Source organism: Hemicordylus capensis, chromosome 1 (assembly GCF_027244095.1).
Source record: "Hemicordylus capensis ecotype Gifberg chromosome 1, rHemCap1.1.pri, whole genome shotgun sequence".
Lineage (NCBI taxonomy): Eukaryota > Metazoa > Chordata > Lepidosauria > Squamata > Cordylidae > Hemicordylus > Hemicordylus capensis.
This window is the reverse complement of record NC_069657.1, coordinates 124,125,355-124,150,654: the sequence shown is the minus strand read 5'-3', so window position 1 is coordinate 124,150,654 and position 25,300 is coordinate 124,125,355. Positions and strand designations below refer to the sequence as shown.

Genomic DNA, 25,300 nt, shown 5'->3' with positions numbered 1-25,300 from the left:
CTCCCCTCAATCCAGGAAGCTCCCCCTCAACCCAGCTGTCATTGGCTGTGCGGACTGTCCTTCATGAAAGAAAGAAGCCCGTACAGCCAGTTTCCCCTCCTCTCTGCAGTTTTGTTGGCTGCAGAGAGGGAGCTCTCCACTGCATCCAAATTTAGACAGGACAGCGCGCAGTGGGGGTGGAGAGCGGAAGGTTCTGTGTTACATGCGAATGTGACCTGTGTTGTTTTTCCTGAATTTGTACTTAGAATCACTACTTGTTTTCTTTTACTGAAAAATCACTATCACTAAAGTATAAATCACTAAAAATATAAGCTTATACTTTATACTTATAAAATCACTAAAGTATAAGCTTATACTTTATTGTGTATATGTGTGGGGTTGGGTTTTTTTAACTAATTGTGCTGCTCATTTTATCTCCAAATGAAAAACATTTTGCTGGTTTAATTAATATTACTTGCTTTATGTCACAAATTAAGAGAAATCTGGAGAGCGATTCATAGTTCTAAAATTTATTTTTATATATATATATATATATATATATATATATATATATATATATATATATAAATAATAATTGTCAGCATACATTTTGTTAAAAGGAAGCAAAATCCTTCATTCCACACTGTTAAACAGCAGGCTGTGGTGAGGTTTAGAACAGTGCATAATCTAGTGTCTCCTAAAACTATCTCTCTCAGGGTCCCCAGCTTTCAGGGACATAGTTTCAGAAGGCACAAACACCTGAATAGGGAAGGGGGGACTGCTGAAAATCACCCTTTGCACAACGGAAAAACCTGGCTCATCCATGGAAAGTGTTAGCCAGTGAATTTTAAAGTCTTTTGGATATCAGATGTGATGGTCTCTCTTATTGCCTGTTACAGGTTTTTTGAAACAACCCCACTAGGAAGTATCTTGAACAGATTTTCAGCTGATTGCAACACTATTGACCAGGTAAGCTATCAACATGTTGTTGTTGTTGTTGTTGTTGTTGTTACTACTACTCCTTTACTTTCTATGTGCATGACACTTCACGGAGAATGAAAAGGGAGGTCCCTGCCCTGAAGGTCTTAAAATATAGAAATTACAATATGCAAAAGGATATAAGGGAAATGTAGGCAAGAGTATAGAAAGTTAAATGTACTTACCCTTAGTTATGGTGGTGTATTGGCACTAGGGATTTATGCCAAAGGCTTCACCAAAAAAAATGGGTTTCATCATGGAGGCAATTCTAGGCTTAAGGGGCAGCAACAGAGAAAGGGTGGAATCCTTTGGATGGCTAAGAGTCATAGAGCTGAATGAGTGAAAGTAAGGATGCATAAGGATTTACGAGTGGGGAGATAAGGGCACTGGGGTCATGGAAGATTTTGAAGGCAAGGATGAGATGTTTATTCACAGTCTAGGAACAGACAGGAAGCCAGTATAAGGAGGGGCATCATCATGTTTTCAGAGTGAAATGAGTGATTTTGGTAGCAGAGTGCAGAACAGAGGTGAAGGGTCTGAGCCAGCAGCAGACCAAAAAGGGACACTTCTTGCAAGGCAAGAGATGACCAGGGCATGGACTGGAGTTCTTGCAGAGAGGAAGGGGTTTTTCTAATGATGTAAATGGGAGAAGCAACAATATTTAATAAGAGTCTAGATATGAGGAGAGGGAGAGAGCAACTGGTCTTATTCAACCCCAACTCAGCATCCCTCCAATGGCTGTTGCTGATGTCTCTCTTATGTTTCTTTTTATATTGTGAGTCCTTAGGAAATGGATTTCTCTCTATTTATTTATTTCTATCTATCAATCAATCAGTCGCAGAGGGAGGCCAGCAGCAGCCAGGTGCTGCCTCTGCCACGGCCCCCCTAGCCCCGCCCCCTGCATCTGATGTCAGATGCAGGGAGCATTTAGCCATGCCCTCCACGTGTGACGGCAGACACAGGGGTGTGGTTTCACTCCCAAACGGGGCCACGCTGCCCCATTTAGGAGCGAAATCAGCCAGCATTGCGTTTGCAGCATGGCCAAGAGCGACTCTCCCTGTTCTCTATAGTACAGAATAGCTGTGGAAGCAATTTCCTGGATATATATTGAGTTCCTTTCACATTGACCATCTGATCCTACACTTGTTTACTCAAAAGTGATTCCCACTAATTAAGGGGGACCTGATTTTTACCTGATTTTGACTAAATATATTTAGAATTGGGTAGTAAATAGTAAATTTCTTAGAACCCAATCTGAAGCAAAGTTAGGCATTCTTTCACTGTTAATTGTTTAAATTGTCATTCAGTTGAAACAAACACAGACTAGATTCTGTGTAATGAATTTATAAGAAGTTTCATGTCATGCAGAACTCATTTTTATTTATCTTATATTTAATAAGAGTCTACATATGAGGAGAGGGAGGGAGAGAGCTACTGGTTTTATCCAACCCCAACTCAGCATCCCTCCAGTGGCTGTTGCTGGGTATCTAAGATTATCTATATATTTAGTTCTATTAGCTGATGCGTGTCCTTAATTTGGCGGCGGAACTCTTGCAACACATTGCGAGCATTCCGGCCGGGCGATGTTGAGAGTTGAGGGGAAAGAAAAAATGTAGGTGGTGGTGGCGCTGCGGCAGCGGGCCACAAAATGGCCAGAGGAAGTGGCAGTGGGACAGCCTGGTCTGGCCAGGCTGCACTGGGTGAGGAGGAGGAGGAGGCCTCGGCTGGCCACCGGGAAGCGAGTAAGGAGGCGGCGGGGCCTCGGCTGGCCGCTGGGAGGCAGCAGGGCCTCAGCTGGCTGCTGGGAGGCGGCGACGGAGGTGGGATGGCCTGGCCTGGCCAGGCCATCCTATCCCACATGAGGAGGAGGCGGTGGCAGTGGGGCCTGGCCACTGACAGCCAGATACAGGCGAGGGGAGAGGAGGAGAGCTGGTGAGAGGGCAAGGGGGCAGGGAAGTGAGTGGGGCAGCCTGTGGTGAGAGTGGGGCAGGGGGGAGGGGGGCAAGAGAGAGTGGGACAGGAGGGGGGCGGATAGTCGGCCCCAAAGAGCGCACAGATGCTCTGTGCGGGTCGGCTAATATATTCTAATCTACTTATTACTTCATTGTGAAAGAGGGAAGAAAGAGCAAAATGAACTGTTGATTTAATTTTAGCCTTGATTTACATGCATTATGGTTAATATTTATCATTGTTTTGTTGTCTGTTTATTTGCTTAGCACATTCCTTCCACTCTGGAGTGCTTGAGCCGTTCTACCTTACTCTGTTTATCAGCTCTTGCTGTGATCTCCTACGTCACACCTGTGTTTCTCATAGCTCTAGTACCTCTTGCTATCATATGCTATTTCATCCAAAAATATTTTAGAGTAGCATCAAGGTAAGTGTTTAATAAGTACATAACAATGTATGAAAAGTTGGTATGTGTATATAAGGCATTGTATAAATACAAATGGAAAAGGTGACACAACAGAATGTACATTTTGTTTTGTATATTATTAACTTTATTATCCTCTTGCTTTTCCTGGAAGCACGTGTCTTATTATTACACTTTATTTTGTTTGTTTGTTTGTTTGTTATTCCATTTATATACCGTTTGTCCAAGGCAGTTAGCAAGAGCATCTGAAATTCGCTATTTGAGGGTTGCCTATATCTATAATTTCATTGAGCTAGATGCTCAATTTATATTCAACCCAGAAATACTGCTTCAAATGTATAAAGGAGGGAAAGCTGGCTGCTTTTTTAAAACAAAAATTAATTGTTTTCAGGGACCTGCAGCAATTGGATGACAGTACACAACTCCCACTACTTTCTCACTTTTCAGAGACTGTGGAAGGTCTAACCACTATAAGAGCATTCAGGTATATGTGTGTGTGTGTGCGTGCATGCGGCCGCATGGTGGTTTTCCATTATTACATGAAATTTGGCTGCTGTGTATTATTATTATTATTATTTCTTGTTTACACAGTCAGACAGGTGTTATTGACTGGTTTGTTTTATCCAGACATCGAGTCCTTCCCAAGGACCTGGGATGGCTGAATTTTATTGTCAGTTGTTATAGATATCGTCGTAGAATATAGGCTGTTCCCAGTAAAGCTGCTTTTTGTAATTGGCTGATGGTGATTTCTGTGGCCCCTATGGTATTGAGGTGCTCTTCAAGGTCTTTTGGAACTGCACCCAGGGCGCCAATTACCACTGGGATTATTTTGGTCTTTTTCTGCCACAGCCTTTCAATTTCAATTTGTAGATCTTTGTATTTGGTGATTTTTTCTATTTCTTTTTCTTCTATTCTGCTATCCCCTGGTATTGCTATGTCGATTATTTTGACTTGTTTTTCTTTCTTCTCAATAATAATAATAATAATAATAATAATAATAATAATATTACATTTATATTGCGCTCTTCCTCCAAGGAGCCCAGAGCAGTGTACTACATACTTGGCTCTTTGTGGCATACTTAGGCCTTCAAAAACACTACATGCAACTAACTATCGTGGCATTAAAAGGCATTTGCAAATTTCTTAGTAGTGGCCATTATCATTCACTATAGGTGTCTGCACACAAGCAGAACGTTTCTCAGAACCTGCCAGAGCTAGAATCCTGAGGTAAGAGGCAGGAAGCAGAGTGAGTAAACTGGGGGGGGGGGCACTATTGCCAAAAGGATATTAGCTCCAGAGGATTTCCAGATACATTCTGCACATGCTCAGACACCTATAGTGTGAATGGCCACTAGAAGAACTACTGTTACAGGCAAGCAACCTGACTTTCTCCATTGCAAAACTGAAGCAACAAACTCCATAGCAAATCACTTCAGAGCCTTAGAGACAAATGACTTCATGGGTAGAGTCTCTCCACAAAATCAACTTGTTACTCAGTTAAGACTCCTTTAATAGCAACTTTGAAGAAGTTGAGGTGGTTTGGGAGAAAAGCTGAATGTGAGGACTCTGTTGGAGCTAGGACGCAGGCAGCATCAGCTTTCAGTTGCAATGTCTCATAGTGACCGGGGGGGGGGGGGGGTAAGATCATAGATGAAAGTGCTGGACTCCTCCCCTCTTTGTTTTTCCAATGTTAGTCTCCATTTTGTCTCTCTAGAGATGGCTGTTTGTTTTGGATCTCTTCAGCCATGAGCTACAGCTGAAATTAAGCTGCAGGCTTTTTCACATTTGTTTGTAACCTTTTCTTTAAACAAATCCTTGTAGTTCTTCAGTACTAAAGAACTGTCTCAAGACCTCTTGCTTTGCTGCTTTCTCACCAAACTTGTTTTGCTTTGCTACTTGGGGACTGAACTGCCATTCTTCCCCTACAGACCCAACTAAGTATCCTCCTGGCCACCTCTGACTTCCTTAGTATTGGATCTACCGTGGCCCAAACCTCCTTCATTGCAGCTGTTTTGGAAGGCAAAACTTTGGGAAAGGGAGCCAAGTGGCCAAGACAAGAACCCTGGCAGTGGACTGGTTGTCCCTCCTCTTCACAAAAATTAACTTCAAGCCAGGCAACCTGAATGCTATGGCAGCAGCTGGCAGTAAAGGGGGAAGCAGGCAATTTAGAAATGAAACCATATGTTTCTGTTACAACGTTCCAATTTGCACAAGCCCAGCAACCTTGCAGTATTTTCATCAGAGGCACTCTTACCCCTGGACGTTGGGCTGAAGTCCAGGGCCTCCACACCCCCTGGGGGCCCCCAAATCCTCTTTAGTCTGTCCTGGATGGTGTGTTCACCATGCCACACCATCGGCTCACATTTTACCGGGTGGCTGAGTGCAGTTATGACCTGCACTGGATACTTTAGAGACAGAGTGGGGAATGGGGAAATATGTGGGGTGGGAATCAGTGTCCCCTTCAACAGGGATTCCCAGATGTTGTTGACTACAACTCCCATAATCTCCAAGCAAAAGCCAGTGCAGCTGGGGATTCTGGGAGTTGTAGTCAACAACATCTGGGAATCCCTGTTAGAGGGAACACTGATAGGAATAAGTTAAGTTGAAATGTTTCTGCTAATGCATATTTGCACAAATATAGCTGTTTTTTGTTCTTACATTCTTGTGAGTTCAGTCGCTGTTTGTTCCCTCAAGAACCTACATGTTAAAAATAGTGTGCGTGTGTGTAGCAGATGATGCTTAGCTGGGGGGCGGGGCTCCAACTGCCTTTAGGTCCAGGCTAATTAAATCTGCTATTCTACCTACTTGCTGTTCCTTCCATTAAGTGGTTAACCCCTGACTTCCTTTTATAAAAATCCATAGCCTTCCCCACTTGGGAAGAAAATAAAAATGCTCCTGTAGCTGTGAAGAACTGTATGAAGCTTTGTAGGAACAAATAATTTTTCAGCAGTGGCAGAACCAGGGAACCGCGGCCCAGGTTGTGCCCCGTCCCTGGCGGCAGCACTGTGCATGCTGGGTGTGGCCCAGTAGTTGGGGGGGGGGGACAAGAGGCACCTTTAAGGATAAATTAATTGGTGCTTACCTCCATTCTCACCACACCTGAACGCTGCTCGGAGCAGCAATGCACCACCCAGCACCCCCTGTGGCGGGGGATCGCCTCCACCACTCACTGGGCAGCTGGCAGGGAATTGGCTCCACAGAGGTGATCCCCCACCACAGGGGGTCTGGGCGGCATGCTGCTGCTCTAAGCAGAGGTAAGCACTGATTTAATTTATCCTTAAAGGTGCCTCTTGTTGCCACCCCCTCCCCAGCAGCGCCCGCACTGGCCACTACTGGTGTGGCCTGATTGCCGCAGGGCTCACGCGAACCCTCCAGAGTACATTCCCAGCCAGTGTTTGCTGGCTGGGTGCATTTATTTCTCTTTCTCTCCCTTGCTGGAATGAACTCTAGAGGGCTCACACAGCCCTTCCATGGCTTGCAGCCGGGTTCTTTGAACCCAACCGCTCAATGGTGGCTTCGCCCCTGTTTCTCATGCTGTCTAACTTATGTTTCAGCAAGTTTAAACATCCCCCTCTAGATTTCAGCCTGTCACTTTGAAATAAACTACTACCTGATCAGAAGAGAGCTGGTCTTGTGGTAGCAAGCATGACTTGTCCCCTTAGTTAAGCAGGGTCTGCCCTGGTTGCATATGAATGGGAGACTTGATGTGTGAGCACTACAAGATATTCCCCTCAGGGGATGGAGCCACTCTGGGAAGAGCAGAAGGTTCCAAGTTCCCTCCCTGGCAGCTTCTCCAAGATAGGGCTGAGAGAGATTCCTTCCTGCAACCTTGGAGAAGCCGCTGCCAGTCTGTGAAGACAGTACTGAGCTAGATAGACCAATGGTCTGATTCAGTATATGGCAGCTTCCTATGTTCCTAATTTAGGCAGACAAACTGAATTCATACTACTTGATAAACCCCATGACATGAACAGAAGTAGGCATTCATCATTTCCCCCGTATTTTCTTTACTGTCTGTCTTCTGTATGCAACTTAGCTATTTTTAGGACTCTACTGCCTGATGTACAGTAGCAGTGACATTTGGAATTTGGATTCCAATCTCTAAGCAAAGTACTTAGATCCTGAGTTTCTAAACTTAGCTCAATAACAGAACCAAGTTAAAGAGGTAGCTGGCACATACTTGTTTGTCTTGACCCCCTTGCTAGTTGGTCTGAATTTGATCAACACAGGCAAGGAAAATAAAACTATCTGATTCTGTGGGCACAAATAAGTCTTCTGCACAATTTGCGTGTGGTGGTGTTGATCAATGCATGAGAGTTTTCAACATTCTCTTGTGTAAGCCCTATGAGTCAATAGCAGAAGTGTAGTTTTTTTGAAATACAGCACAATATTCTGAAGACAGGGTTGGCATGAATATTTTAACAGAGTGTATGTCTTTCTCAGAATTCCTTGCCCCCATTCTCCTATCAGTAGGTAGCAGATCATACATTTAAAGGTTATTCTATTTCTCCCTATGCACTCCATTTGAAAGCCATTGCTGGTCCCAGAGTAAATGTTTATTTAGCATAAGCTAGCCATAAAATTTTCTTTGCTCTTATGGAAGGGTAATTGTGAGAATGTAAGAATTCTAGAAGGATATTAGCAGAACGTTATAAACTGCTAATCCTGATAGAGGTCTATACATCTTTAATGCTAATTAGGCAGTACAGGTGGCCCTCGTTACACAGTTTGAACAACCACGGTTTCATATACGGAGACTTTGTATCCGTTGACGAGTCTTACAGACCAGCTTTCTTTATCTGTGGTATAAAAATAGGCTAAAATCTGTCTATTCACAGTTTTGAGTGGCCAGAAATGACTTCTGATGTCATTTCCAGCCACCATTTTACAGTGCAGAGCCATTTTGTGGCTCTTAAAAATAAAAAATAAAAAGATTCTGTAATTTTTCATGAAAAATCAGAGGAATGTCGGGGCGATTGAGAGAGGGGCAGAGCTGGAAAGCAAGGTACAATACTCTTTATTCTGCCTCCCCTCTGCTTTTTAGCCCTGTTTTAGTGTGTTGGAACCTAACCTCTAGATTCCCATAGGGGTACGGTTTCGTTATTTGTGGTTTTTGTATTCGCAACTATAGGCGAGAACGGAACCTCCACGAATAATGAGGGCCACCTGTATTACGCATATTTATATGTATGTTCCTGATAACGTTTTGAGGATCAGACATTCTAAGTGTTAGCTATAATTACTTAGAGGGGCATTTTAGGACTTTTACGTTACATGTTTTTTTTAGATATTAATGAAATAGGAAATATTTCCATTGTGTTGATTTGTCTTTGTTCTTTTATAAAGGTATGAATCCCGGTTTAAACAGAAGCTCCTTGAATATACGGACTCTAACAACATCGCTTCCCTTTTCCTTACAGCTGCCAATCGCTGGCTGGAAGTTCGGATGGCAAGTATATTACCGTGCTTTTAAGGCTATATAAATAACTGTAAACAATCTGATCGGGCTTGAGACATATAGATGGTTTAAGATTGTCAATTGCTAGCAATATATGATCATAAATTTTAATATGGTTTGCTGCTACTCCTCAGTGGAAGCCAGTATAGGCATAATGGAAAACAAACTGCAGCTACAGCTAATTCCCACCCACCCCACCATATTTATGAATATAAATATTCATAGTAGTGGTGGTTATATAGGTGAAGATTCCACTTGTCTTCTGGCAAGGCTCCTGTGCCTTTTAAAAGTTACATGGCAACCAAATTTTCTGCAGGTCAACATGTTTTTCATTGCTACATCTGCATAGCAGGAAAGGCATCACTTGCTAAATTACTGTTTGTCACACCACTATTAAAGGAAAAAGCTTTGCAAGAAGAAATACAATTCAAATCTGGTCTTGTTGCTCATGTCTAATAAAGCTTTGCTCACCCGTTTCCAATGCAAAGTCATAAGTCAATTTATTATAGTTTATAAGTTTATTCGGTCATTGACCAGCAAACATTTACAATAAAGCAGTACGTATTTTACAAATAATATAACAAAACTTGGCCATAACAGAAATAATATCAGTGTCCTCATTAATTAAAAGATAATTTAAATAAAATTCATCAGATTATATGTGCCAGCAATTCCCTAGTCTTTCCTAAGGCATTCTGCTGAAGCAGCTCTACAGGAACAAAAAGTGGATAATTCCTGCTGCAGGATGTTGCCTAAATCCACACTCTTGGCACAATTGCCTAAATCCTTAACTTGGCTAAATGGACATTTATTGCCTGCTATATGTTTAAAATTGACTAGAAGATAAGCTTACCTAAAGATGCTGTGGTACTCATTGGTACTCGTTGGTCTTATTCATTCACATGATGTGGACCTTCTGAATTGACAATGTACTATAGCTGTAGGATGTGGGAGTCTCTAGGACACAGCCAACAGGATGTTAGCAAATTTTTGTCTTATATTTCACTCTCAGCATTGAAAAGTCCCAGCAATTGCAAAGGTCTATTGTCTGACTTCAAAGTTATAAGAAATGTATCTCTGTAGGGATCCATGGTTCCTCACAACTGGGTCTTCTGCACCTGCACAGGAGGCCCGCAGAAGAATTTATAGCTCTACTTAGGTGCTCCAACCCTTTAAGGCATAGTGATACAGTATCAGAGCCTATAAAGCTGGCTGTAGAACACCTTGCTCTTCAATCCCTTCTCATCCACCATTTGTGCTGTCTTGTGAAGGATCTGCTCCTGTTCCCTCATTCCTATAAGAAAGTTAATTTGTTTTTGGATTTTTTTTTTCCCCTGGCTCTGACTTGGACTGCTTTCTCTAACAACTCTTTCTGTGTTTGACCTGGACATTTTTTGACTCTTTAGACTCTTTGGACTGTGCGACTTTACATGGCTTTCTGTGACCTTGGATTGTGTACGTGTGGGTCTTGCAGAGGCATGATGTTCTCTTCTGCCTCGTATGTTTGGAGGATAGTCATAACCTGCAAAGTCTGCTTGTCATTTAAGAAGAAGACCCATTTGAGCAGGGAATTGTATCTCAAGACCTCTGTTTATGATAATATCTTCTGCCTGGGGACTCCGAGGTCGGGATCATCGTCAACACTGAAATTCGCAGTGTCTAGCCTCTCGGCACCATCGGTGCCCACTTCAACTTCAACCCCATCGACGTCGGTCAATCATGGAGGCACAGACTTTAAGAAGCCCTTAGAAAGAGGCTGCAAGCACTCCCACAAATATAAGCACAGTCGTAATTGTTCTTCAACTGGGGGGAATTGCATAAGAAGTGTGCAAAATCGGTCCCGACATTGTCTGCCCCGAATTTGACTGTCTCAGTGCCTCTGAAGTCTTTTTCAGCTCTGGGCTCAGCGCCCAAGTCAGTTCCAGATTCGTCCTCTGGTGCAGCGCTAGTCTCTGCTAAAACTCCATCGCCCTCTATGGCACAGCCAGATGCCTCCTTTTCTCTGTGAGCTTTGACCTTTGGAACTGCTACCCCCAAACCTTTGATGTCAAGATCTTTGGCTTCGATCTCCACAACATTGAGAGACCGGGGCTCTTCAGAACATACTTTGACGTCTGTGCGCTCAGCTTTGATTCTGTTGGTATCAACATTCACTGCCTCGGCACTGAGAAACTTGATGTCCAAGACATCTATACCTTCTGCTTCAATGTCAACAATCCCTATGACGTCAGTGGCGCCGCTGATGCCAATCTCTGTCGACACCACTGAATATGCTTTGGTTCCCCAAACTCCTGCTACTTCTGATCCTTTTAAGCATCCTGCTATGCCGGCTGCTCCTTCAAGACCTACTACACCAGCACCCAGGGCTCCTCCGCCTACCCCTCTGCCTCCAGTGACACCTGCGCCTCCGAGGGCTTCTGTACCTCTGAGGGCTCCAGCCCCTATAACTCCTGTAGACTCCAGCATCCTAAGGAGCCTGTTCTATTGCAATGAAGTTTTATTCATCTTCTTGCCTTTCAATAAAAGTTGCCAACTATTTGGTGTGGATATCCAAATATCAACAATCACTCTAGGATGCCTTAAAGGATGACACTGCTGATCTGCCGGACCCTTTAGAGCTAAATTAATGTCTACTCTTTCTAAGTCTGCTGATCTAATAAGACAACACCTTAGCACTGCTAAGCATCTGATGGAAACGGAATCAAAGGTGCTGGCTGGGTCCATAGTGCTATATCACCATGCTGGGCTCCAATTCAAACCTCTGGAGCCAAACATGAAGGACAAAATTGAAAACTTCCTGTTTGATGGTGAGGTGCTGTTCTCCAAGGACACGGGCAAGACGATGGAGAAGCTGAAGAAGTCCTGTTATATTGATAAAACCTTTGCCCAGCCACAGCCATTGTCATTCCAAAATAGGTACCACACATTGGGTATAATCAACGATACTAGCCTTGGCCTTCTCAAAATAGAGGGGGCTTTAAGCGGGGGTTTGGGCAACTCTCCTTCCATCAGCACCATAAGTTTCAACAGAAGTCTAAGTAACAGGACCTGCCCAAGCAATCATCTTAACCATCAGGTTCTAGAAGTATCTGACCCTGGTTTCCATCTGCCTTGCTCCCTTCCTGGCTTCAAGTGACATCAGACACCTGGGTCTTATGCATAGTGGCTAGTGGCTATGCTATAGGATTTGACTATCTTCCCACCTATGTGGGTATAAAATACACCCACTCAACTCCTATCCTTGAAGAAGAGGTTTCATTACTTCTGTAGAAGGGTACCATAGAACCGGTTCCATCTTCTTCCGTGTTTTCTGGCTTTTACTCCAGATATTTCCAGGTTCCTAAACATCATGGTGGCATTCACCCCATCTTGGACTTGAGGGAGTTGAACAGGTTCATCAAAACTATCGTGTTTTGCATGATTTCCCTACAGTCTATCCTCCCGTTGTTGTGGGAAGAGGAATGGTTTGTGTCCCTCAATTTGAAGCATGCTTATTTCCACATCTCAATAAGGCCTCATCATCACCAGTTCTTACACTTTTACCTGAGTACAAAGGCATATCAGTTCAAGGTGTTTCCCTTTGACCTTTGTACAGCGCCTAGGGTTTTCACTAAGTGTATGGCGGCTGTCATTGCTCATCTACACTTGCAAGATGTTTTTGTGTTTCCCTACGTCGATGACTGGCTTATTATGGCGAAAGAGAAGTCTACTCTGTTGTTCAATCTACAGCTTACTCTCTCTCTCCTGACAGATCTGGGACTCAGTGTCAACCTGAAAACGTCTGTCCTGACCCCTCAGCACACTATCCAATACATTGGTGTGGTCCTGGATGCTGGCAGGAAGTGTGTGTTCTTACCTGTAGAATGTATCCAGGTGATTTTTTCTATGGTGGCCACCTTCCAGGCTGCTCCCAGACAACAGGCCCAATCCATCCAGCACCTGTTGGGCCTGATGGCCTCATGCATCACAACCATGACAAATGCACATTTGGGAATGACGAGGCTTCAGCTCTGCAGAGTCAAAACAAGTGGTCAGTCATCCTGGAAAAATTTTTGCAAGACCTACTTTGGTGGCACCTGTCTGACTCCCTCTTGCAGGATGTCCCCTTTCAAGTGCTGGACTCTACGATATTGGTGACTACCAATGCGTCCATGCAGGATTGGGGTGCTCACTATGGTTCTCTTCAGACACAGGGCCTGTGGAACTCATAGCTCCATATTAACTTTGTGGAACTCCTGGCAGTTCTCCTCACTTTCAAAGCATTCTTGCTGGCCCTCCAGGGCCAGGTGGTTCAGGTCCACATAGATAACACTACGGCTATCGCTTACTTAAACCACCAAGGAGGAGCGGTGTCAAGGTCCTTGAATACCCTTGCATTACAATTGTGGGAATGGTGCCTAAGGTATGACATCCATTCTGTGGTGATACATATTAAAGAGGATGATAACATTTTGGGAGGTGTTCTACAACTGGCTTTATAGGCTCCAATATCACTACACCTTAAAGGGCCAGAGAGTGCCTAAATGGAGCTATAGATTCTTCCATGGGCCTCCTGCGCAAGTGCAGAAGACCCAGTTGTGCGTGACCATGGATCCCCATGGAGATAATAAGTTACAGGTAAGCAACCTGTTTTTAAACTGTTAGTAGCTGACATCCAGACTAACGCAGTGTTGGTGCTGCTAACAGTGCACTAGTGCTATGGGAGAGGGGTTATTTTTGACAATCTCCCCTTCCCTCTCAAACTGACAGTAGCTTCGGAAAATATGTTCCTGAGGGACATATTTTCCGGTGTCACAGTGAGCTTCAGAGGGAAGGACTGATCATCAAAAATTACCCCACCCCATAACATTAGTGCTTCATTTGTCTGGATGTTAGCCAGTATATTTTTGTATGCAGTTATGATGTATATTCTTATTGTTTCTTCAGGAATATATTGGGGCATGTGTAGTGCTCATTGCAGCAGTTGCTTCAATTACAAACTCTCTATACTACCAACTCTCTTCGGGTTTTGTTGGCTTGGGACTAACTTATGCTCTGATGGTAAGTAGATTAAAGAGAAGATACACTACTTCATGCAACCTGCATTTGTCCCACAAAATATGTAGCACATGATAGAGCTAAAGCATCTCAATCAGTTTCATCAAGCTAAGTAAAATGGCACCTGTGCTCAGACACTGCAACTACGAAAACGGGCTGGGGAAAATTAACGTGTGTAACAGCCCTGTTGATGTTAACAGAGTATAGCCTCATTGACAAAGGTTTGAATCATTTGGAAGACCTGTAAAGTGTTCAGATATTTCAGATTCCAAATAATGGAAGTTCTTCTTTTATTATGGGTGCACACAGTGGCTGACATTCAGACAAGCACTTCTCTGGTTCAGCAGTGCCTGACATCCAGACTAAAGCTGCGCCATTGCGCAAGGAGGTTAAGGGTGATTTTCCATTATCTCCCCTTCCCTTCAAAGCCCACTGTGCCTCCCAAAATTATGTCCTTGCAGCCTGGGCAACTCGTGGGGACATATTTTGGGGAGCTACAGTGGGCTTCAGAGGGTAGGGGGGATCATAAAAATCATCCCTTGTGCAACAGCACAGTGTTAGTTAGGATGATCGTTTGGGCACCCCTGCTAACTGGGCAAAGAGGCACCTTTTAACATGGTGATTCTCTTTATTTAGCATGGGGGAGGATAATGTGATGCCCAGCACAGCATCCCTCTATCTATCTTATGTTTCTTAGATTGTGAGCCCTTTGGGACAGGGATCCATCTTATTTATGTATTATTTCTCTGTGTAAACTGCCCTGAGCCATTTTTGGAAGGGCGGTATAGAAACTGAATAATAATAAGAAGAAGAATGATGATGATGATGATGATGGGCACTGGTGCACCAGTGCAGAGTTAATCTGGATGTCAGCTCTGACTTCGTATAATTTGGTTTATGAGATACTTGCTATATTTTATGCCAGTTATAGACACATATCTTATTTAGCTATTTATTTTAGGTATCTAACTACCTAAACTGGATGGTTCGCAACCTGGCTGACATGGAACTCCAGCTAGGGGCAGTGAAAAGACTCAATGGCCTTATAAAAACAGAAGCTGAAAATTATGAAGGGCTCCTCTGTAAGTATGTTGCTAATTGAATGAGTATGTTAAAATTGAAGATAGGCTTGTTCAATGTTTAATGATTTCCAGTAAACTGTTATCAGTAACCTGACATTTAGAAGACTAAGCTTATCACTAATGGCTGCTATTTTTCAAGTCAACATTTTGTTTTGGCTATAGCTCCAGCACAGATTCCTCAGAACTGGCCTGACCAGGGTGAGATTCAAATACAGAATCTGAGTGTCCGGTACGACAGTTCTCTGAAGCCTGTCCTAAAGCACGTCAGTGCCCACATCTCCCCAGGACAAAAGGTAATGCAGTAATGATCACGCAAAGTGATGTCTTTAGCAGTCAAATCAAAGTTTAACTAAAACTACAGGCTTGCAACAAAGAGAACATTTTTCATTTCTAAATTATTCCAGAAAAAAATAGCACTATCTTAGGCATGATATAAACTATTAACCTATATTATTATTGTTTACACAGTCAGACAGGTGTTATTGACTGTTTTGTTTTATCCAGGCATCGAGTCCTTCCCAAGGACCTGGGATGGCTAAATTTTATTATCAATATTGTTGCTGTTATTATTATAGATATTGTCACAGAATATAGGCAGTTCCCAGTAAAACTGCTTTTTGTAATTGGCTGATGGTGATTTCTGTGGCCCCTATGGTGTTGAGGTACTCTTCAAGGTGTTTTGGAATTGCACCTAGGGCGCCAATTACTACTGGGATTATTTTGGTCTTCTTCTGCCACAGCCTTTCAATTTCAGTTTGTAGATCTTTATATTTTGTGATTTTTTCTATTTCTTTTTCTTCTATTCTGCTATCCCCTGGTATTGCTATGTCGATTATTTTAACTTGTGTTTTTCCCCCTTCTCGTCTACAGTTACATCAGGTGTATTGTGTGGCAAATGTTTGTCCGTTTGTAGTCGGAAGTCCCATAATATTTTTGCATCTTCATTTTCTACAACTTTTTCAATTTTATGGTCCCACCAATTTTTGGCTACAGGTAGCTTGTATTTTTTGCAGATGTTCCAGTGTATCATCCCTGCTACTCTGTCATGCCTTTGTTTGTAGTCAGTCTGTGCGATCTTTTTACAACAGCTGATTAGGTGGTCCACGGTTTCATCTGCTTCTTTACAAAGGCAGCACTTGCTGTTTGTTGTTGATTTTTCAACTTTTGCTCTTATTGCATTTTTCTTAGTGCCTGTTCTTGTGCAGCCAGTATTAAACCCTCTGTTTCTTTCTTCAAGTTGCCATTCTTAAGCCATTGCCAGGTCTTGGTGATGTCTGATTTTCCACTTATATTGTGCAAATATTGACCAGGCTTATTTTTCCATTTTTCTGCTCGGTTCTTGACTTGTTCTTTCTTGTAAGCCTGCTTTGTTTCATTGGTATTTAATAGTTTCTCATTATTGACCATTTTAAGTGCATCTTCTTCACTGTCCTTTATATATTCTTCAAGTATTATTATCTGTATTATTATTATTTGTTGTTGTTAGCAGCAGCAGCAGTATTTTAGTGCTCACTTATTAAAATGTTATCTGTTACATTGCCATCTGTGCAATGTGCTCTAAGCATGTTTACTTAGAAGTAAGTCTCATGGAGTTCAGTGGGGCTTACTTCCAGGTAAACATGTGTAGACTTACAGCCTCAGAGTTATATTTGTACCTCCCAGTGTGTGTGTGTGTGTATATATGTGTTTGTGTGTGTGTATTTGTAGGGTTGTGCATGAATCAATTTGATTACAGAACCATTAAAATGATTTGTCAAGAAAAGCCAGCTTGCTTGATTGTCTCGATGAATCACGCTCGAAATACCAAATAGATTAGGATAATTAGAGCACCATTCTGAGGCCCATTTTGCTGGAAAAGCAGACCTCAAAATGGCACTTTTTTTCTGGGAGAGCAGGTCTTACAATTGGGGGTGATGGGAAGATCAGCCCTCCACTCCAGACTTAGCGCATCTGCCCGCCTTGGAGGACTGGTCTACCTAGACCAGTCCTCCAACGTGGGCAGATGCACTAAGTCCAGAATGGAAGACTGGTCTCCATGCTGACCCCAGTTGTTAGACCAACTTTCCTTGGGGGAAAGAGCCATTCTGAGGCCTGCTTTCCCAGCAAAGTGGGCCTCAAAATGGCATTCAAATCACCCTATTTTCTATTTGTATTTTCTATTTTCTATTTGTATTTTCTATTTTCTATTTGTATTTTCTATTTGTATTCTGTTTCCTGTTTGCTATTTGGTTGAAATCGGGGGTCATTTTCTTTGACCCCACATTTGGCCCTCTGTTTTGAAGGTGATTCAATTTGAGGTCAGATCTGTGAATTTCCCCCCGATTTGACCCAAATTTATTCAACCTTAAATCAAATTGCACAACCTTACCTCCCAGGTTCCCAGAACAATGTTATGTAGTCAGACACCCAAAATAACACACATTGAGGCTTTTCTCATGACCAGCCTAACCTGCCTGGGCTGCCCCAAGCAGGGTTAGGCTGGTCGTGGGAAGCGGCGGGATCCTCACAGATCTCTCCGCTCCTGCCTAACCCCATTAATGAATTCGGCTTTTACCTGAGATTAAGGTTGCTCTTGCACCCATAACCCGGCTACCCGGAATCATGTGATTCCTCAGGCTGCCAGTCTGAAGGGGGAAATCTCCAATGCAACACACATGCTGCACATTGCACTGAGGGATGCCTGGAGGCTGGAACAACAAGTTCCACCCCTAGATCCCTATGCCCTGGTCCGTGATTCATGGAGCGGCACGGAGCAGGACTGGTCTGTGTGGGGGTGTGTGCCTAAGCTGACCTGCTTGGTCGTCTGGGGGGAAGGTAAGTCTAAAGCAGCCTTTCTCCCCTAAGCACCCTCTTCACCTGCCCAGGGTGATTATGAGAATCACCCCATTGATTCATGAAAAGAGGTTTCCCTTTGTTCTTCATTCCATCGTTTCCCTTAATTTACCCCACACACACCACCACCACCGAGGTAAGAGTTATGATCCCTCATATTTTCAAAAACATCAAATTCCTTCAACCCTTACATTTACAACAAAAAAGAAAAATGTTCTTATGTTTATTCTGTGATTGAACTTTCAGTACTTTCTAGAGTAATTTTTTCCTTTCCCCCATAAATATCAGGAACTGAAACTTTAGATTAAAAAGTGACTATTTCAGTTGGGAAAATGACTTGGGAATTTATGAATTAATGACTTGGGAAATTAATTTATGTGTATGTGTAATGCAGAAAAAGATGCCTTTCACACACAGATATTCTGTACTTATTGGAACCACAAATCTAAGCCCCAAGTTGCTCATAAATTATTTATTTTCCTCCTCGAGCAAATCTAGCCTGTCGATGATCTACCACTGTATTTGCACTATTCACTCTTTAATCCCCTGTGCTTGTGGCAGTCACTCTGTAGACATATTTCTCTATCTATTGAATTAATATTTTTCCTGCTGAACCTCTCCTTTTATTTCTGATGTGCAGACTGGAATATGTGGCCGAACAGGCAGTGGAAAATCATCTTTCTCTCTTGCCTTTTTCAGAATGGTTGATACCTTTGAAGGTAAGTCAGTATTTGTGCACATCTGCCAGAACTAATATTAGAGGAGCATCTCCAGGTTTTTATTTTATTTGTATCAGATTTGAAATATTAAAACAATACAATCAAGCCATGCATTGTTGCTGACTTTATGCCAAATGAGGTTACTGGCTGACATCCAAAGCAGCCTTACACAAGCAGTGCAATCTGCTGTCCATTTGCAGTAAAGTATAGGTGGCCTTTATTATTTGCACAGCAGCACAAATACTTTGAGAAGACCACCTGCACTCCTGAAGTGTTACTTATACCGGAAATACATTGCTTGACCATCAGTGACATATTTCTGGAGCACAGGCAGGCTCCTCAAAGTATTTGTGCAGTAGTTCAAACCACACTTCACTGCAAGCCCACAGCAGCATAGGGAAATTAGCACCTCCCACATTAGGCTTTTCTGGATATCAACCACTGTCCTTCACTCATTTCTGCCTCGTTGATCTCCAAAACTGACATAACATTTTATTTGATTTTGGCCATTTGCTTTTTGTTCACAATGCAAAAGAGCAAGTGAAGGTATTTTTGTTTGAAAAACAGACAGATTTTGTTTTCTGCATGTAATTGACATTTTTTGTGCTCCATATACTGCCAGATTTATTTATTTATTTAACTATCATATTTCTATACCACCTGATATGTACATCTCTAGGCAGTGTAGAACATTTGAAATATTTAAAAGTTACAAATTAAAATACATAAAAAGACAATAGAATAAAATAGATATTAAAATGTTTTGAAATTATTAAATTAATTCTAATTAAAAGCCTGCAAAAACAGGAGAGTTGGGGTTCTTCCTGAAAACAAACGAGAAGGAGATGCTCCTATGCTCTTCTTCTTAGGAAGCATATTACAAAGCCCTGGAGCAGCCACAGAGAAAGCCCGGTCATGGGTCGCCACCAAACAAGCTGGTGGCATCCATAACCGGACCTCTCCAGAGGATCATAACAGGCAGCAGGGTTTATGACAAAGGAGGTGCTCTCTTAAATAGCCTGGAACTAAGCCATAAAGGGCTTTATAGGTAAGAACCAGCACTTTTTATTTCACCTTGAAATACATGACTGCTTTCACTAAATTCAATAATCAAGATTCCATTGACTTCAGTTGTGACAGAAGTAACCTGCATTACTTGTAGTTCTAAGTGTGTTTTAATTAAGAGTATGTCAAATCAATAATGAGAACCTGAGGCATTTCTCATCATAGAGCCATTTCTATAGCAAAGCTACAGCAAAACTACAGACACTTTTGGATAAATTAGTAGTATCAACGTGCATAACTAACGCAGACTGTTCTTGTAAAGCTTTAGTCTGGCATAGAGATGTGGATTCTTTGCACAGAGAGCTGGCATTAGGGGAGAGCATTCCAGTGCATCGACCTTTTGCACCAACTATCCTAATGACCACTAGGGGCAGTGGGAGCAGAGGTAGCTAGTGAGAGTCTAGTTACCTGTCCTTGCTTGCCTCGGCTCTATGACCCCTGCTTTGACTCCTCAGGTACTTCCTGTAGCAAGTCACTCCTCTTCCTTTTCTCCTAGAGAGAAGATGGAAATCTCTTTCTCTCTCTCTCTCTCTCTCTCCCCCTCTCTCCCCCTACCTATTCATGATGTAGCTGATAGATAGGATAGGTCTTTCCTATCTCAAATGTACTTCACCAATAAATCAGTTAGTTTAGACTCTACAGTGATCTCCATGCATGTTACTTAAATAGCTGCAACAACTAAACTCTGCACTGTAACTGGAGTGGTGGCTTCCTTGGACTTTGCTAAATAATTACAAGCCCAAACAGGGTTATAGGCCCAGCAGCCCAAGAGACTGCAGCACAGTTTTCCTTTTAAAGTGCAGCTGAGTGAGTTAGTAAGATAGCATGGATCCAGAGGTGAGCAGCACTGCCCTCTCCAAGCTGAATGGACAGAATTACGATCAATGGGTTATGAAAATGGAAGTCCTCCTGATGGCAAAAGGACTTAATGGAGCTCTCACAGAACCATGACCAACAAATGGGGCAGCTGCCCAAAAGGAGTGGGATTCACAGAAAAACAGAGCATATGGCTTGATTCTTCTAAATGAAAGTGATGACTTGCTAACGCATTTCAAAAAGACTAAAATTGCCTCAGAGTTGTTGAAAATCTTTCAACCCATATAAGTGGAATGTTGGAGACTCATATTACTTAAACCATATGGATCAACTGTGGATGAGTTATAACCATGTGAAGATGGCATTGGAAGTTTCACATGATATACTTGAATTGGAAACTGTAATTGCATGCTTGCAAGATTTCAGCCTTAAACAGGGAGAAACAGATTTTTCAAAGCACGGGGACAGTACTGCAGCTTTTTTCAGCAAAGGCATTGCTTTAACTATAACAAAGCAGGGCATTTGCATGCTAATTGTCTAGAGCCCAAAGGTGGGAAATGCAGAAAGAATTCTAGAGGAGGAAAACCTGGTTACCATAGCTACAGACATGATTCACAATATGTGAATACAACAGGAAAGAGAGCAAGCTTTTCTCACAGACAGAGAAGCAAACAGAATGCTAGATTTGAAGAATAGGACACAGAGAGAGACAGTCAAAGAATCAGGACTTACAATGTAGCAGCCAGAAATAAAAGGAATGATTTTATTATTGATTCCAGCACTACCCAAAATATTCTGAATTCCCCTGAACTGTTTATTGATCTAGACAAAAATTACAAATTTCCTATTTTTGTTGGTAATGGGGTCACGATTTATTTGATGGGGAAAGGAACTGCTGAGCTGCATTGCAGGCAGTCTGGTGGACAGATTGATAGAATTGTGATTGATAGGATGCTCTCTTAGTCCCTGACATGGAGAGCAACTTGATCTCTGTGGGACATGGAGTCAATAAAGGTTGCAAAGTGACTTTTGAGGACAAAGTTTGCTACATCACCAAAGACGATGATTTAATTATGACAGTATATATGCATAAAGATGGGCTTTTCCAATTGGACAGTGTAACTGAACAGGCAAGCCTCACAATCTCATGCAAACACAATAATTGTTCCACCATATGGCATAAAAGACTAGTGCATAAGCAAATAAATGTGATTAATGAGCTTGAGAAAAATGGACTAATTAAGGATTTTGAAATTGAATCATGCAAAAAAGCTCCCAGCTTTTTTGGACAGACACAGAGGGAGTCACAACATCCTCTGGAACGTATACATTCTGATGTCTGTGGTCCACTTGAACACAGTATAGGTGGCAACCGCTACATACTCACATGTATTGATGATTTTTCAAGATTTACTTACGTATACCTTCTGAGAGAGAAAAGTCAAGTGTTTGAACAAATTTAAAGAGTATGTTGCACTGGTAAATAACAAATACATGTCAAATGACATGAAAAGATTCCTAAAGCAACATGGGATTTCACATGAACACCAGCATTTGCATCAGAACTGAACAGTGTGCTGGAGAGGAAAAATCGCTCTCTACTAGAAATGGCCAGATGCATGTTACAGGATGCTGGCTTTGCAAATAGATTCTGGGGAGAAGCAGTGATGACTGAAAATTACTTGCAAAACAGATTGCCAACCGAAGCAATAGACAAGACACCATATGAATGACAACATATGATCAGAGTATTTGGATCAAAGGCTTATGCATATGTCCCACAGGTCAAGAGAACCCAACTCAATTGCAGATGTGAACTGGGAGTATTGGTTGGATATGCACCTGGCCAAAAAGGATACAGAATCCTTGATCCTGCAGAATTCAGGTCAGAATTCGCAATGTGGTGAATTGAACACACTTCAATTAGGACACTGCTCAGTGTGGCAGAAGCCAGAAAGATGCAAGTTGACCACTTGGATGTAAAGACTGCCTTCCTTCATGGGGAAATCGAGGAAGACATCTACATGCAACAGTCACCAGGCTTTGAGTTACCTGGAAAGAAGGGGCTTGTGTGTAAATACAAAACAGCATCTATGGCTTAAAGCAAGCAGCCAAAGCATGGAATGAGAAACTGAATCAATTGCTACTTAAGGAGGGGTTCAAACAAGGAAAAGCTGACTCCTGCCTATATTCAACATTTAGAGACAATAGATGGACTTACATCCTGACTTATGTAGATGACTTGATTATGGCATTGAAGAAAAACAAGACAGCATTGAGATTGTATAGCACCTGAACAAGGAAATAGAGGTGAGGGAACTCAGAGGGCTCTCCTATTACCTTGGCATCCAAATAGAAAGAGAAGAGGGTGGGCATCCCTTCCCACCAGAAGCAGAAGATGGAGGCTCTTCTTGAATGACTGGGACTAACAGGTGCCAATGAAGTCAGTACACCAATGGATGCAAATTTCTGGGAGCGAGATGGAGACAGCGAGCCTTTACCAGCCAACAATCAATACAGAAAAACCATTGGAAAGCTTCTTTATGTAGCCACAGTGACAAGGCCAGATATTGCTTCAGCAGTGGGAATCCTGGGCAGGAAAGTAAGTGCACCAACCAAAAATGATTGGATTGCTGTCAAAAAACTGGGAAGGTACCTAAAGGGTAATACACACCAGCCTTCCCTCTAATGTGCATGCAGGCACATTCTTCAAGCCCTCCACGCAGCTTCCTAAAACTGCCACTCGCTGTAGCTGCTGCTTGCCCACCCCCGCTCCGCTGCCTTTCCCGATTGCCTCACCACCTCCACCTCTCCCCGCCTGCTGTGGGCTCTTATTAAGGAGGGAATCATCTCTCTCTCCATTTTGTGCCAGCAATGCCCAGGCTCTTCCTTCTCTTCCCCCCTCAACCAGCTTATCTGTTTCCAGCACTTCTTGTTCTCATGCTTGCAGCTTTCCTCTCCTGACACGCAAAACCTCAGCCCTGCTTCTGGCTGATCGTGCTTCTCTTTGGCTGAAAACAAGAAATGCCTTCTGGAGCAGCAGAAGAATGCATTAGCATTTTGTATGCTAATTGATTCTCAGTTAGAGAGGCACAGGGGGCCAGAGTGCTCAGCAGGGAGCAGGCTGGTGGAGAAGTTCCTTTGATTTGTTTGCTGTCCCAAAGTGTTTGTTTTAAATTTTATAACAATTACTTTTCAGTTCTCATATACTTTTTTGCTTTAAAAATCATTGATTGCTTATTGGTGCAGAATGCTGCTGCATGCTTTTAGCTACTGAGAAAATGGGAGCTTGTTGGTTGGTGAGTGATGGCATCCATTGTCCCATTTTGCATTTGTTAGGTGTTGGGGGAACACCTTACAAAGAGAAAGTGGGACAATACGTGCTCTGCCTTGAGAGGGAATTCAAGGCAGGATTGCTGAAAAACTTATACTGATACTGTACTTTAAAACAGAACCAATTTTGAGTTCAGCTTTGTTAGCTGGCTCCTGGGAGTGTGCAGACTTCAGCATGATCCAAGCTGTTTTCTGAACTGCAACTTAAGACCCAGCTAGAGCTTATGCATAATTCATTGATACTGTATTAGGAAAAATACAATATTGTATTAAGAAAAATGTCATTTACCAAAGTTCTCTTTTTATATCTAAATATTTATTAAGCGCAAAAGTGCATGTTTGGACTCTTCAGAGACCAAGATTTATTTTCTGTCTTGCTTAAAATAGTCCCAAGGTGACTAATGGCAATATAATAAAACAAAATAGTGTGATAATACTATTTCTACCATACTAATTTGAATATTGAAGTATTATCACTTCCAGTAACTATTTGTTGAAGTATTACCTTGTTTTTATTATTCTTAGCAATAAAAGAGTAGAATTGTAAAATACACTTCTTTTTCCTTCCATATTTATGGTGCATATTTATGGTACTTAGTAATGAATAACTAGTTTCAGTGTTGCTTAATAAGCTGCAGAAGAAGAGGGGGGCGGGGTGTAAAATAATGTTGTGCACCTTGCTATGTGCAGTGCAGTGTTAACATACATTTGTGTGTGAGAGAGATAATTATGTGCGCACATTGCCTTGAAACTGCCACCCAGAACAAAACTGTTTCCACTCACTGATGATAAAAATTAGAGGGAACACTGCTGCACACTACATGTTGGAGATTCCAGCAAGCAGCAATCCCAGACTAGTGGGATACATAGATTCAGACTGGGGCGAAGACAGAACAGACCACAAGTCCACCAGTGGTCACCTGTTCTTGTATGGAGATGGAGCTATAAGTTGGGCTAGCCGCAAGCAGTCACTTGTTGCACTCTCATCCAAAGAAGCAGAATATATTTCTGTAGCTGAAGCATGCAAGGAAGCGGTGTGGATACACCAGCTACTATTGGACTTTGGGGATGAGGAACCAAAGCTCACAGTAATGTTTGAGAATAACCAAAATTATATCCAGATCTCCCAGATGGTGAAGATGAAGTCTCAAACTAAGCACATTCCCATAAAGTATCACTATGTTTGAGGCATGAAAGAAAAAGGGGTAGTCCAGTTGGAATACTGCCCAACAGAAGAGATGGTGGCAGATGGATTGACTAAGCCACTTCCTAGAGACAGATTCCAGATGCTTCGTGAGAAGATGGGAGTCGTGAGCTGATACAACAGGTGATGAGAAGGGGTGTTGGAGATGGCGTTCCAGTGCATTGACCTTTTGCACCAACTATCCTAATGACCACTAGGGGCATTGGGAGCAGAGGAAGCTAGTGAGGATCTCCTTACCTGTCCCTGCTAGCCTCTGCTCTATGACCCCTGCTTTGACTCCTGAGGTACTTCCTGTAGCAAGTCAATCCTCTTCCTTACCTCCTAGAGAGAAGATGGAAACATCTCTCTCCCTACCTATTCATTATGTAGCTGATAAATAGGATAGGTCTTTCCTATCTCAAATGTACTTCACCAATAAATCAATTT

The 25,300-nt window shown here is 42.4% G+C and overlaps 1 protein-coding gene across 9 annotated transcripts in view; it reads left to right on the top strand.

The window, feature by feature from the left end:
- Window positions 1-25,300, top strand: part of ABCC8 (ATP binding cassette subfamily C member 8) — a 155,497-nt gene that overhangs the window by 124,697 nt on the left and 5,500 nt on the right. For 7 of the 9 annotated variants that reach the window (XM_053283142.1, XM_053283144.1, XM_053283141.1 and 4 more), the window contains 8 exons: window positions 879-948; window positions 3,174-3,331; window positions 3,720-3,812; window positions 8,675-8,777; window positions 13,713-13,826; window positions 14,785-14,905; window positions 15,068-15,198; window positions 18,378-18,456. In XM_053283142.1, coding sequence (XP_053139117.1) covers window positions 879-948; window positions 3,174-3,331; window positions 3,720-3,812; window positions 8,675-8,777; window positions 13,713-13,826; window positions 14,785-14,905; window positions 15,068-15,198; window positions 18,378-18,456 — 869 coding nt within the window. Of the gene's footprint in view, window positions 1-878; window positions 949-3,173; window positions 3,332-3,719; window positions 3,813-8,674; window positions 8,778-13,712; window positions 13,827-14,784; window positions 14,906-15,067; window positions 15,199-18,377; window positions 18,457-25,300 lie in introns of those variants that run through there. The other 2 variants (XR_008313008.1, XM_053283140.1) reach the window with 2 other exon arrangements.